At 46.8% G+C, this 15,243-nt stretch overlaps 1 protein-coding gene across 1 annotated transcript in view; it reads right to left on the bottom strand.

Moving 5' to 3' along the window:
- Positions 1 to 15,243, bottom strand: part of LOC140913638 (E3 ubiquitin-protein ligase rnf213-alpha-like) — a 174,755-nt gene that overhangs the window by 24,211 nt on the left and 135,301 nt on the right. The window contains exons 51-60 of the mRNA XM_073350368.1: positions 13,609 to 13,820; positions 12,049 to 12,150; positions 11,410 to 11,625; positions 8,257 to 8,338; positions 7,601 to 7,635; positions 5,111 to 5,205; positions 4,688 to 4,838; positions 4,328 to 4,493; positions 2,335 to 2,426; positions 841 to 1,089 (exon numbers count right to left, since the gene is read on the bottom strand). Coding sequence (XP_073206469.1) covers positions 841 to 1,089; positions 2,335 to 2,426; positions 4,328 to 4,493; positions 4,688 to 4,838; positions 5,111 to 5,205; positions 7,601 to 7,635; positions 8,257 to 8,338; positions 11,410 to 11,625; positions 12,049 to 12,150; positions 13,609 to 13,820 — 1,400 coding nt within the window. The remainder of the gene's footprint in view (positions 1 to 840; positions 1,090 to 2,334; positions 2,427 to 4,327; positions 4,494 to 4,687; positions 4,839 to 5,110; positions 5,206 to 7,600; positions 7,636 to 8,256; positions 8,339 to 11,409; positions 11,626 to 12,048; positions 12,151 to 13,608; positions 13,821 to 15,243) is intronic.

Here is a 15,243-nt window from a genome sequence, read left to right as displayed (position 1 = left end):
TCAAAACTGACCATTTTAAAATCAAGACTGGATGTTCTTCTAAAAGCTCTGCTCTAGGAATTATTTTGGGGCAGTTCTCTGGCCTGTGTTATGTGGGAGGTCAGACTAGATGATCATAATGGTCCCTTCTGGCCTTGGAATCTATGAGCTCCCTTCTAGCCCTAATGTTCCTATTACTCTAAGGCTCTGTCTACACTAGAGACCTTACAGTGGCACAGCTGTACTGAAGTAAGTTAAGCTGACCTAAGGCCCTGTGTAGACAGTGCTACGAAATGGAAGAATTCTTCCACCAACCTAGCTACTGCGTTTTGGGGAGATGGATGAGCTACGCTAGTGGGAGAGTCCCTCCCACTGGCATAGGTATCATCTATACTGAAGTGCTACAGCGGCGCAGCTCTGCCTCTCTAGCAATTTAAGCGTATTCAAGCCCACAGAAACAGAGGTCAGACAAGATCAGACTGAGAGGGAGAGACTGCCACAAGGAGGGAGCAGCTGAAAGCTCAGTGGCTGACTCTGGCAGAAACTTGGGAAGAGGTCAGGTGCAGGCTCTAAGATTGCTCTTGGTGCTGGGTGCAACAAAAGCTGTTTCCTGCTAGTTGATTCCCCCTGTGTTCAGAGACACAAGACTTTGTACATTCCTTGTAAATAAACAAAACTATAGTTAAGAAAATACCAGGCTCCATCAATTTCTACTTCCAACCAGAACATCCACAAGGCCCCAAACTTTGACTGGCCTACTGGGCTGAAAAGGGGTTACAATGTATTCACATCTGCGTGTGTGTGTGTGTGTGTGTGCTGTTTGTTTGTGTGTACACATTAGTTCAAATCATCCCAGAGCACCTTGGACAGTAGTTCCAGGAGCACAGGGAACTGGTCTGCTCCATTTTCTTGTTGCACCAGATGGGTCAGTCGTTGGAGTGTCATCCTCTGTTCAAATCTCCACATGCAGGGCATGTTGATCAGCCCAAAGCTCGGCAGGTGGCTGAAAGGCGGGGACTGGCCATAGGCTACTTTCAGGAGAACATTTGAACTGTGAGCTCCCTCCTCTACGATCTGCTGCTTTGCAGAAGCAAGTTTCTGCTCCAGCACCTGTGGAAGTGAGATGTCAGTTAGCAATCGAGTCTTGTTATAAAGGGGCCTGGCTCTTCTAGTTGGTCTGAGAGGCAGCCTGGGCTGGCGCAGGTTTAAGGCACCAGACTAGAGATCTGGGTCAGTTCTTGGCTCTGCCGCCGACTCCGTGCGATCTCAGAGAAGCTATTTCGTGACTGTGTGTCTCCATTTCTCATCTGTAAAAAGGGGACAATAACCCTGCCCTTGTCTATTTACACTGTGAGCATAGATGGCCCTAGACCAAATGGGGCCTTAGGTGAGGAGCATCTTTGGTACCTCTCTCCCTGCAATTTGTTAAACATTTGAATATCTTCTGTATTGCATTTGTAGCACGATTTGCATGCATGATTTATCCCTCTCATATGAGATGATAAATTTGCTAACAAAAACAGCATCCTAAGCCTGGCGCTCACCCATGACCGGCAGCCCAGGTGGTTGTTGCCTGGGTTGCCAGCCTCTATATTTGGCCCTGACTATGAGCTCTTTGGGCCAGGGACTGTCTTTCACTGTGTGTCTGCACAGCACCCAGAATGACCGGTCTTTGACCTTGGTTACTGAGTGTCTGTGCAATGCCCGGCACAACAAGGTTCTGTGGGTCTGCGTTAGCAGCACCCAGCACAACTGGGTTCTGAGGGTATCTGTGTGCAGCGCCCGGCACCATGGGGCCCTGCACGTGTCTGTGTAGTGCCTGGCACAATGGGGCTGCGTTTGCGTGTGTGCGTCTGTCTGTGCAGTGCTTGGCACAATGGGACTGCATTTCTAGGTTGTGTGTGCGTGCAGCACCTGACACAATGGGGCCCTGATTTCAGTTAAGGGCAATAGGCCCAAATGGAAAAATAAAATAAATAAATAAATGCCAACAGAACTCTTGGAAATGCAGAGTGGCAGGCCGTTTAATACCAGGTTCATAGACACTCAAACACACAGGGTTTTCCTCTCTAGTATGCTGAACACAATGGACAAGTTTCTGCATTGGAAAAATTAGCCAGGCTTAATATAGTCTATGTTGTTCTATTCAGGTTCTTATAACGTGCCCATCACTGTGGCATCTGAGAACCAAGAGGCAAAACAATGGCATTTTAGAAACGTTGTGTGTGACTTCTGGTTTCAGATAGTGGCATGGAAGCCTCAGGTGGGCTTTTCCTGGCTTAATCTCTTATCCTGAGTAAACAATTGGTTATATTTGTGATATTTACCATGTATAGAAAACTGGTTCTCACATACCTGGAAGAATGACTGAGTTACGGCTTTGAAGCAGCTTTCCCACTGTACTCTGTCTGCTTTTTCATGCATAACTTTAATGGTCATGTTTGTGTCTGTAAGAAATATACACTTACACATCAGCTGTAACATCATTTAACATAAAATAACGAGCAGATCTAAAGTACAGCAGTTGCAGTAAATATTGTTACTCATAATAGTGAAATGAATTACAATGTTACCAGAGAACTGGATTCCTGAGTCATAAGATATAGGAGCACCTTCAAATGTTAGCCAGTTAAAAATCAGTTTATTAATAGGTTCATAGGTTATAAGGCTGGGAGAGAGCGTTATGATAATCTTGTCTGACCTTCTGCATAACACTGGCCATAGAACCTCACCCAGTGATTTCTACACCATGCCCATCACCTCTGTCTGAACTATAGCAGATCTTTTAGAAAGAGATATCATATCTTAATGTCAAGACTCCAAGTGCTGGGGAATCCACCTCATCCCTACATGAGCTGTCCCGATGGTACATTCTCCTCTCTCAAACATTTTGAACCTAATTTTAGGCTGAATTTGTCTCACTTCCGTTTCCAGGTATTTGATCTTGTTTATTTTTCCAGATTAAAGAGTCATCTACTTTTAGAAATCTCCTTCCCTGTGAAGGCACTTTTAGACCAGGCTCATGTCACCTCATAACTTTCTCTTGGATAAACTAAATAGATTGAACTTCTTCAGTCTCTCACTATGAGGCAGGTTTTCCAGACCTCAGATTGTTCTTATAGCTCTTCTCAGAATCCTTAACCAACTTGCAAGATCCTGTTTGAGGTGTGGACATCAGAACTGGAGACAGTCTCCAGCAACTGTCTCACCAGTGCTGTGTACAGAGGTAATGCCATCTCCCTTCTGCTACTTTTATATATCCAGTGGTTGCATTAATTCCCTTAGCAGCAGCACTGCACTGGGAGCTCATGTTCAGTTGGTTTCCACCATGACCCTATGTTCTTTTCAAAGTCATAGAACCATAGAAGATTAGGGTTGGAAGAGACCTCAGGAGGTTATCTAGTCCAACCCCCTGCTCAAAGCAGGACCAACCCCAACTAAATCATCCCAGCCAGGGCTTTGTCAAGCCTGACCTTAAAAACCTCCAAGGATGGAGATTCCACCACCTCCCTAGGTAACCCATTCCAGTGCTTCACCACCCTCCTAGTGAAATAGTGTTTCCTAATGTCCAACCTAGACCTCCCCCTCTGCAATTTGAGACCATCACTCCTTGTTCTGTCGTTTGCCACCACTGAGAACAGCCGAGCTCCATCCTCTTTGGAACCCCCTTCAGGTAGTTGAAGACTGCTCTCAAATCCCCCCTCACTCTTCTCTTTTGCAGACTAAATAAGCCAAGTTCCCTCAGCCTCTCCTCGTAAGTCCTGTGCGCCAGCTCCCTGATCATTTTTGTTGCCCTCAACTTGACTCTTTCCAGTGTGTCCACCTCCTTTCTGCAGTGGGGTGCCCGCAATATTCCTGATGTGGCCTCACCAGTGCCAAACAGAAGGGAATAATCACTTCCCTCAGTCTGCTGGCAATGCTTCTACTAATGCCCCTCAATATGCCGTTAGTCTTCTTGGCAACAAGGGCACACTGTTGACTCATATCCAGCTTCTCGTCCACTGTAATCCCCAGGTCCTTTTCTGCAGAACTGCTGCTTAGCCAGTCGGTCCCCAGCCTGTAGCGGTGCATGGGTTTCTTCCATCCTAAGTGCAGGACTCTGCACTTGTCCTTTTGAACCTCATCAGATTTCTTTTGAACCAATCCTCCAGTTTTCCAGGGTACAGACCACCACCTGGTAAGTCTGACCTAGGCTCTTTGTTCCTAGATGTGTAACCCTGCATTTAGCTGTGTTAAAATGCCCCTTGCTCAAATTCACTGTACATTTTGTCATAACTTCAGCAGCAGCAACAAAAAACAAACCCAACAACAACAAAAAAACAGCCCCTAAAACGAGGCGTTTCTTTACCTGCTGTGCTGTCGAGGATGCATCTGAGGAATAGGTGGACTGTCATCATTGCATCGTCTATGATTCCACTTAGTGACTCTGCTAGGAACTGGATGTCTTTTTCAAGGTGGTCCAAAAAGAACTTTTCTGAGTCCTGGGGCTTCACTTTCATTAGCTCCAAAATGGACTAGAAGGCAAAGTATTTCCATAGCTTAGCTCTGAGGAAGCATTTCCCCTCTTAATTGTACAGACACCTCCACAAAGGCAATGTATAACTCAGTCAAAGTTACCATTACAAATTAAAGCCTGTTAGTGGTACATACAATGCTGATCGGTTACGAAGACAGACAGAAGTGTTACTGGGGGCATTTGTTTTCCCACCTGTCTATCGGTAAATGTCCCCAGTAGCATTGAAGAATGGAGCAGTGCTCTGGCGATGCAGACTGAGGCTGCAGGCAGATCCCTCTCGGTCTCTTTGTTCCGTGAGGACGGACTCCCCAGCACGTAGCCTCTCTCTGTTTTATCCTTCGTGCTGTATTAAAAAACCACAACTCATTTGACAGTCAGAGATCAGACTTTTCTCCCAAAATCTTGTATTTTTTCAGTGTTTCACCCTAACCAGTTCACAACTGTAGTGACCAGTGGGTCAGACTGGGGTGGGGGGAAAGCATTGGAATTTTGAACTTTCAATGAAATTTCCCCTATAGTTCACCCCAGTAAACAATACCCAGACAGCAATATGGGTTTAAGTTGACACAGTCCCATTCATTCCTTTTAGGTTACATGCAATGATTTTAAACTTACATATCTACTTCCTCAAATCCCTCCACAGGTTTGTGATCAGTCCCACCGATCTCGGAGCCACACAGACACTTGATAATAACATAGCGCCGTCCGCACTGTTGTCACAGGAATAATGTCAGCATTAGTCACTTTATAAAGAACCAGCAATGCAACAGTTGTACGGTGATTTGCTCAGCTGCTAGCCAGACAGCACCACTCTCTGCAGCTGAGCAAAAAACAGACGTTGCACAAACCACTGGAGGCAGAAATGTTCGGAAGAGTGAACAGGAAAGACAGTGAGTGTGCAATATACTGGTCTTGTGTGTAGGATCATGTTTCTCAGACTAGCCTAGTGGAGTTAGGGCTTGTCTACACAGCCCCTCAGTGCACGGGAGGTTGGGGTGTGAATGTACACGCACCAACTGTCTGCATGGCACCTGCTCCCACACGCTAAAAGTGCTGTTGAATCAGCAGGATGTCCAAGCGTGATACAGAACTTCTAGTGCACAAGAGGCAGCAGCGTCCACACGGTGACAGTGTGCAGGACTGTGTGCTGTACAGTCAAACCCTGGCTTGCTGCGCACAAAATGGCCATGTAGACAAGCCCCCAGGCTTCCCAAACACACTGAAATTTGGGGTGGGGGGTGCCTAGCTCCCTTTGTGTGTATAAAGCTGTGGTTTCACCAAATGTACGCTGAATGAGCATGACTGCTAGTGGCAAGGCAAAACCAGCTCGGTCAGTGTTTAAAACCATGTTGCTAGATGGGAGGAGGAGGATTAGGTGCAGGGAACTAAGGCCTGCAGTCGGGAAGGCCCAGATCCACCAAGACACTTCATGGCTAAGTCCCAATTTCAGGCATCACGGCGAGCCACAAAACTCCTGCTCTGCTATCACCTAACCCTGTAGATATCTTCACTCACTGAGCGCCTCTGTGTTCAGGATACAAGTTCCCTCAGTGCTGAAGTTTCTAACCCTGGGCACGTGCACTGCTGCCCCGCGCTAGCTGTCCAAATACTGATCTCTTGCTTCAGCCCCAGAGCGACCCACGAACTGGGGGAAGACAGGAAAAGGAGCTGGTTCAAAACCTAGCCAGAGGAGAAGGTTCCTTCACACCTTTCAGCCTAGTGGTTAGAGCACTCAGCCCCGGTGTGAAAAGCCCAGGTTTAATTGTCTCCTTGGCCCAAAGGATTTGACCTGGGGGCTCCTACTTCTCAGGAGGGTGCCCTAGTCACTGAGCTATGGGATAATCTGATGGGGCTCCCTCAATCTCTCCTGGTGACGCTGTTCAGCTGTGGCTAAGCAATGAGTCACTGGAACAAGGGGACTGGACCCTGGGATCTCCCACCTCTCTAATCACTGGACTGCAAACTCCTTCTCACCACCACCTCCTCCTCTATTTGTTTTGTGTGGAGTGACACAGGCTTCATACACGTACAGCTTTGGATATGATGAAACTCTAGTGTCACAGGGGACTAGCTTGGATGCACAGTAGTGAAAATCTCAATCTTTGTGTGGACCCAGAAACGACTTAGGCACCTAAGCCCCCTGACTCTAGGGGAGGGGTTCCCTAGCACTAGGCAGAGCTAGGCTGGTGCCTCCCTGCAGCCTGGACCAGGCACCTACCTCTGTGAGGGGGGAAGGGCTTAGCACCTACTCCACTGATCAGCATCTCCCCTTGGCTGGCTTAGGCAGCTCCTTGCCTAGCATGCTAGCTTGGTGTGTCACATTCCCATGTCTGTTTCTGTCCATGCATTGTATAGGGAGTGAGGCGCTTAACTCGGGCTCCTATGGATCTCACTTCTGCAACCAAAAGTTAGGTGTTGCGACGTGCAATGTCACAACGCCTAACTCCTTTGTGAATCTGGGCCTAAGGCATTTTCAGGGCAAAAGCAACTAACTTTACAAATACCACATGTTTTGCTCTTATAGGCCATGCCATGGAACTCTTTATCTTCAGTAACTGTCTATACAGACACATCTACACATGCAACCCACACTTACCAGTGTGGTGCCCTGACCAGCTCTAGGGATGGACAGACCGTACATAGAGGTTGATGAGCATTCTACAGCCTGGGCTAAGAAAGGTGGGTCTTTTGGCTCAGGCAGGAAAGAACTGTGCTTTTAGCTCTGGAGGAGGCAGGTTCAGCTCCCATGCAGGGGCTCTACCATTCTTGTGGAAGTGTGGGGGGGGTGCCACAGGAAGGGGCTACATGCAGATACGGGTTTGGATATGAAATTCTTGTATCACAGGAGACTAGCTTGGATGCACAGCAGTGAAATTCTCAAGCCCAGACACTACATCAGCCCTAACGTGAAAGTTTAGGTGCAATTTAAGTGCATATTTCTATGTAGGGAGATCAGGCTTGGAGTCAGCTTTGGCCTCCGGATCCTTGTCTCAGTGGCAAGTAGTCCTGTCCTGAGAAATCCTACATGTACATTCCAGAAACAGAGACGCAGCAAGAGACTGAAGATACATCTGCAACAAACAATAGCTACGAAGAGACACTTACGTCTTCAATGCGCCAGTGCTGCCCACATTGGCATCCTGTGTGTGAGAGGGAATCAGACCAATCAGCTACTGGTACAGTCACAAAAACAACACTAATGATAACGCACCAGAACCTCAGCTGGGGTGGATCAGCACAGCCCCAGCGACTCCGATGGAGTGACAACCGATCCTCCCCAGTTGTGGATCTGGTCCCATGGAATTGGAGCTACAGCTCATTTACATCAGCTGGGGACCTGGTCCCAAACTTCCTGGTTCTGTAAAAAATGACTTTGTGAAACAACATTCTAAACCAGATTTTTGGTCAGTCTGAAAAATGGTCAGTGCAGGACCAGACTGGAGGGACATAGCTGGTTTTAACGAGCCATTACCCAACCCTTGTGCCAAGACTGACAGACCCTGCCCCAACCTTGCTCTAATTTAAGACCAGTTCCTACAGCCTCACAGCACTTTTCTGTCAAGCAAGACTCAGCTGTGTTGCAGCATTGCCCTGTTTTGCAGTGGCTTGGAAATGAGGTGGCATAGGAACATCTCCATATGTAGACACCATTAGGGTTAAGCCAAATGGCTGCCTCTTAGAAAACATACCTTGTATTACAATAATGAGGCATTTAAAAGCAGCCAGGGAAAATATTGATATTAAGTTTTTCTGAGACTTACTCCACAGTTTTTCTCCAGGATTGTGTTTCCAATTCGTCATATCAAAGAGAAGGTCGCCCGGCATGGTCGGAAGGTAGGTCCCCTGGTAAACAAACCACAGTTGGACACCTTTACTACAGCACTGGGACAGAGCAGAAGAAAGAGGTCATGGAGCAGGTCCTCAAGGAATCAATTCTGAAGCACTTAGAGGAGAGGAAAGTGATCAGGAACAGTCAGCATGGATTCACCAAGGACAAGTCATGCCTGACTAATCTAATTGCCTTCTATGACGAGATAACTGGCTCTGTGGATGAAGGGAAAGCAGTGGACGTGTTGTTCCTTCACTTTAGCAAAGCTTTTGACACGGTCTCCCACAGTATTCTTGCCAGCAAGTTAAAGAAGTATGGGCTGGATGAATGGACTATAAGGTGGATAGAAAGCTGGGTAGATTGTCGGGCTCAACGGGTAGTAATCAATGGCTCCATGTCTAGTTGGCAGCCGGTATCAAGTGGAGTGCGCCAGGGGTCGGTCCTGGGGCCGGTTTTGTTCAATGTCTTCATAAATGATCTGGAGGATGGTGTGGATTGCACCCTCAGCAAGTTTGCAGATGACACTAAACTGGGAGGAGTGGTAGATATGCTGGAGGGTAGGGATAGGATACAGAGGGACCTAGATAAATTGGAGGATTGGGCCAAAAGAAATCTGATGAGGTTCAACAAGGACAAGTGCAGAGTCCTGCACTTAGGACGGAAGAACCCAATGCAGAGCTACAGACTAGGGACCGAATGGCTCGGCAGCAGTTCTGCAGAGAAGGACCTAGGGGTTACAGTGGACGAGAAGTTGGATATGAGTCAGCAGTGTGCCCTTGTTGCCAAGAAGGCCAATGGCATTTTGGGATGTATAAGTAGGGGCATTGCCAGCAGATCGAGGGAGTGATCGTTCCCCTCTATTCGACATTGGTGAGGCCTCATCTGGAGTACTGTGTCCAGTTTTGGGCCCCACACTACAAGAAGGATGTGGAAAAATTGGATAGAGTCCAGCAGAGGGCAACAAAAATGATTAGGGGACTGGAACACATGACTTATGAGGAGAGGCTGAGGGAACTGGGGATGTTTAGTCTGTGGAAGAGAAGAATGAGGGGGGATTTGATAGCTGCTTTCAACTACCGGAAAGGGGGTTCCAAAGAGGATGGCTCTAGACTGTTCTTAGTGGTAGCAGATGACAGAACAAGGAGTAAAGGTCTCAAGTTGCAGTGGGGGAAATTTAGGTTGGATATTAGGAAAAACTTTTTCACTCGGAGGGTGGTGAAACACTGGAATGCGTTACCTAGGGAGGTGGTGGAATCTCCTTCCCTAGAAGTTTTTAAGGTCAGGCTTGACAAAGCCCTGGCTGGGATGATTTAGTCGGGGATCGGTCCTGCTTTGAGCAGGGGGTTGGACTAGATGACCTCCTGAGGTCCCTTCCAGCCCTGATATTCTATGATTCTATGAAGGGCTTGTGGATAGAGCGTTGGATGGGGATTCGGGGGATATAGGTTTGGTTCTTGGCACTGCCCAAATGCACAGTGGCTAAGATCAGAACCTCATTGTATCGCACAGACATGAAGTGACTAAGACTGGGGTTCTGTTTGGGGAAGGCGCTGCACAGGTGCCCAGTGACTAAGATCAGAACTCATTGACCAAGCGCTGCACAGACATACAGCAACCAAGATTGGGACTCTGTTGTGCCAGGTGCCCACAGACACATAATGAGACAATCCCTGTCCCAATGAGCTTACAATATAAATAGACAAGAGGTGAGAGGGGAAACTAAGGATAAGAAAGGTGCAGTGACTTGCCCAAGTCACCCAGGGAGTCTGTGGCAGAGCTGGGAACAGAAACCAGGAAACCTGAGTCTTAGTCCAGTGCCCAATCCCCTCGATGACACCGCCCCTCTGAATGAGTAATAAAATACCGGTACGGAATCATAAAGCAAAATGGTCCTGTCAAAGTGCTCAGCCTCCAAAGCAGGCTGCTGGCTAGGCCACATCAATTCTCACAAGGGGTGTGTCTTATTTCCCTTTGAGAGACAAGCTGGGTGGCATAACATCTCTTATTGGACCAACTTCTCTTGGGGAGAGACATGATTTTGACTTGTCTTGTTCACCAACGGAAGTTGGTCCAATGCAAGATATTACTCCACCGACCTTGTACAACTTACTTACCTTTGATATGCGACACCCCTCTATGGCACTTTGTCAATAAAAGAAGCTGTTTGTGCTACATCAACCTAGCTTCTTGCCATATTCTCCCTTTTCGTCCCAAGTGCAGATTTTCATTCCTGTGTGCTATGTGGCTTTCTCAGCCTGAATAAAGACAGTATTCGTCCCCTGGGAATCTGGTGCCAGAACTTGGAAAGCTGATTAGATGAGCTCAAAGGGAAAGAGTCATCGATGCTAAGACCAGGAGGGACCTTTCTGATCACCCAGCCCGCCCTCCTGCATAGCACAGGCCAGAGAATCTCATGCAGCGATTCTTGCATCTAGCCCAGTGACCTGTGCAAATTGTGATTTCCCATTTGATTTCAACAAGAAAATCTAATTTTATCAGGTGACAATAATATAATGTTTCATTGCAAACAGACACACACAGATGGTCAGGCCTGCAGGCAGCTAATCCAGGGCGCCAAACGGGTAACTGTTTAAGATTCTCTGGCTTGGGTTATAAGGAGGTCAGACTAGATGGTTATAATGGTCTCTTCTGGCTTGAAATTCGATGAATACTATTTCCCTGGAGCCCCCAGAACCTCAGGCAGGTGCTGACATGCACATATCCCCAGCATTCGTCATTGTAGAGGCGGGGAAATGCAAATAGTGACTTTGGCGGGGGCTTGGAACAGAAAAGCCAGTCTCTGGTTAGTGACTGAGTTAAGAGAAAGGGATGAGACTCAAAAGCAAAGTATGGTGCAGGTGAGATGGCCATGATTTCAGATGATTTCAAACATATCTGTATTTCTAGGGACTGATCGTAAGTTCCTCCTACACCCAAAAGCTGCTGTAACTGACACTGCAGACTGACGTAGCCCCCAGCCGGTGCTAGGTTTAGGGCTGGTGGTGTCAAGAGGATAAGGTGCCACAGAGCTGCCGAAGCAGAGGAAGGATACACTCACTCTTTGCAGAAAAAGCTTTTGACTCACCTTGACAGCGCTGGGCTGGAAGCAGATGGATTTGAACAGCTCGGTGAGTGGGTTCTGGGACAGGGTCAGCGTGAGAGCAGTATGCAGCACCACTTCCAGCAAGGTTGCGTTTTCCTGGCTGCTCACGTCACTCATGATCTTTTCCAATTTGTTTTCTATGGATTCTTCTGATGGCAGCGATGCTTGTAGGAGTCTCTCCATGTGCTTTATAATGGCCTAAATGACAAACAAATAAAACAGAGAGGGGTTTAATGGGCTCCACTTTTCACATTTCATTCCAGAGGGTCACACCGATCTCTGTGGTGTTTCATAATCAGGGTGAAATTCAGCACAAGACCAAGGTGTGGTGTTCAGTGATTGCTCAGTGCATAGAAGCTTGTTCTATGTCTGGTTCCAACTGGCTGTGATAACAACAAGAGATTCACAGCACCTCTCCTGAGACTCTGTCTGGAAAGCTCAGTCCCTAAAGGCACATTCCCTATAACTACTTTAGGCACCAGTTAAGTCCCATTCAGATCCTACATGGCAGATCCTCTGCTGGTGTATAAATTGTGCTGGCTCTCTGTACAGGGGTGAATTTCACTTGTACAGAATCACAAACCAAACCGTGTTCCATTAAAATAGAAAACAGACACTCACTGTTAGTTGCTTGGCTTCTTCAGAGTCTGTGTTTTTATTGTGGCTTCTTGCTTTTTCTATAGTCACAAGTATCAGTGGTGTATTGGAGCTCATTTTTATGTCCTAAAGAAATAAATACTTTTGTTATAACAAAGCTGTTCATGTATCATTTATGTACTTATTTATTAAGGTACATCATTCTACACCGAGAGGTCACTAATGAATCCTATTACACCAGTTACATTTGAAGGCTAATCAAAATGTTTTTCATGTATTTTATTATTATTATTCTCATTTTATGTATTGTTTTATTATTTGTATTATGGCAGTGTCTAAAAGCCCCTGTCTTGATTGGGGCCCATAGTGCCAGGCATTGCCCAGACACACAGCGACTGACATCAGTGCCCCATTTGCATTGGGTGCTGCACAAATACAAAAGTCTGGACTACACTATAGACCTAGATCGGTATAACTATGTTGCTCAGGGTGTGAAAAATACCCCCCCATAGCGACGTAATTATGCCGACCTAACCCGCCATGTAGACAGCGCTATGTCAGAAAGAGAGCCTCTCCTGCTGATGTAGAACCACCTGTTGGGGAGGTGGATTAACTACACCGACGGGCTCTCCCGTCAGCGTATAGCATCCTCATTAATGTGCTACAACAGAGCTGCAGCTCTACCGCTACAGAGTTTTAAGCGGAGACCTGCCCACAGGAGTTGAGATCAGCACCCCATTGTGCGAGGTGCTGGACAGACATGTACTAAGAGACTGTCTCTGCCAGAGCCGTCCCTTGGGTATGGCGAATTGGGGCGACTGCCCCGGGCCCCACGCTTGGATAAAATCATGAGAAGGCGGGCGGAGAGGTGAGGTGGGAAGCGGGCGGACGAGCAGGGTGAGGAGGCGAACGGGGAGGCGAGCGGCAGGAGGACAGCTGGGAGGGGGGTGAGGAAGCAGGCAGTTGGGGGGGGAGGGTAAGGAGGTGAGTGTTGGCCAACCCCTTTCAGAACCTCCCCCTTTCCCCAGTATCTCCTGCCCGCCGGCGGGCCCCAGTCAATCAGTGCCTCCCTCTCCCTCTCAGCGCCTAACGCGGATCAGATGTTTCACCCATGGCGTCAGGAGGTGCTGAGAAGGAGGGGAGAGGTGCAAGGGCGAAGCATGCTCGGGGCCGGGGGGAGGGGGTAGGGACTGGGCAGGGAAGAGGTGGACCAGGGGTGGGAAGAGGCAGGGCGGGGTGGGGTGGGATCAGGAAGAGGCAGGGCAGGGGGAGCATCCCCCAGCAGATTAGAAGCTCAGCGCCTATGTCCCGGGCCCTGCATCTCCCTAGGGACAGCCATGGTCTCTGCCACAAAGAGCTCTCAATCTAAATACCAAAATCATTTTGAAAGTAAAACTCAAAAGCACAAAGGTAATATTTTAGCAATTCCGTGTGTGGGAACATTTTTTTGCTTATCAGGAAGTACAAAATTGCTTTCATGTGAATACAAAGTTCTTGAATTTACCATCCCATAGAAAGGAGATGAAAACCATTCATACAGTTTCTGTTAAGCATAAAATTCTGTCACCTTTGGAAGTCGCTTACCTGTGAAGTCTCAATCCCTCTGGGTAAAATCCACTGCTCTTGCTGAAGAATCTGCTCCATTATGTTCATCCCATAGAAATTGCAAAGATTTCTAATAAGGAATATTTGAGGCCAAGGTGTTTGGGCCTTTTCAACCAGAGTTTTCATTGAATTCACAAGCTGGGACTGTTTCTCTGCAGTTTCAGCACTGGTCCCTGTATTCTGGTCTGCAGCTGCCAAGCAGAGTTCAGTATTAGCCCCAAACCAATGCAATATTGCTGTCTAGCTTCACAGTTGTTCAAAGCTCATATGCAATGAAATCCCTGCAGTAATGTTACCATAGTATTTAAGATAAAAGCGAAAAAAGGAGAAAGTCAAGAAAGACCCCATTTGAATAGATACACTTCATCTGAACCAGAAGGAACAGTCCTTCCATTAACCCTTCTGAAGTGAAGATTTACAGGTATAAAATGCAATACCACCTCCCAGTGGAAAATTGCTTCATGGATAAAATTCACCCTGTAGGACTAATGTGGCCACCATTAATTTTATGGCAACAGCGAGTTTGGTCTGGCAGAACCTACAGCATTCAGAGAGGTCAGATACTTTTACAGAGTCACCAATTCTTAGGTAAAAAAGGCCCATTGTGTCCATCCAGTCCACCTCCTACATAATCTTGTAAATCAAGATCAGTTATTTTTCTTAAAGCTCTGCTCCAGGAATTATTTGGGGGAAGTTCTGTGGCTTATGCTGTACTAGATGATCACGGCTGCTACTCTGAAACCTGTCATTATGCAAGGCACTGCATTTAGCCGTATGGAGTGGAAATCTATCAACTGCATGAAAAAAACTTGTACAGATACAAATGAAGGGATAAACACCCATTTTTTCATGGTCTGTGGGTATAAAAACTTCCTCACTGTATTTTCCACTTTATGCATCCGATGAAGTGAGCTGTAGCTCATGAAAGCTTATGCTCAAATAAATTGGTTAGTCTCTAAGGTGTCACAAGTACTCCTTTTCTTTTTGAGAATACAAACTAACACGGCTGCTACTCTGAAACCTGTCATAGATGATCACAATAATCTCTTCTGATCTGTGAATCTATGAATAACCCGGGCCAGAGAATTTCCCCCAGTGATTCCTGCATCTGGCCCAATAACTCCTGGCTGAGCTACAGCAGCGCTTTGAGAAAGAGAAATCTATTCTTGATGTAAATACTTTAAAAATATTTAAAGAAGCTTTTACCCTATCTTTTAATTTGGTGACCTCATACCAAGTGAGATTGGGAGGAAAGATCATTTCATGAAAGTCAGCTGGGTAAATGTGCTGGCCATACAGAAGTGGGACACTTATTATTGTAGGTACCACACACTTCTGTACATCTTGCCATTTAAAGTTGTAATTTTCAGTAATGATCAGAGTTTGTTGGAAAATGGAATTTCTGTTCTGTGGGAAATTCTCACATTTCTAAATTTGTATTGTTCAAATCATGAAGAAAAGTCAAAATTTCGAAATATTTCATGTATGAAATATTCCGATTCAGAAACATCTGTAAGCAGGGTCTGAATGAGCTCTCCCCTGACATCGAGTGGTGAGTTAGGGAAGAGGACTTCAGGAGCCGACTTTGTTTGCATGGACACACCCACTCTGCCT

This window comes from Lepidochelys kempii, chromosome 6 (assembly GCF_965140265.1).
Source record: "Lepidochelys kempii isolate rLepKem1 chromosome 6, rLepKem1.hap2, whole genome shotgun sequence".
Lineage (NCBI taxonomy): Eukaryota > Metazoa > Chordata > Testudines > Cheloniidae > Lepidochelys > Lepidochelys kempii.
The sequence above is the reverse complement of the archived record's forward strand: the minus strand, read 5'-3'. Positions and strand labels throughout refer to the sequence as shown.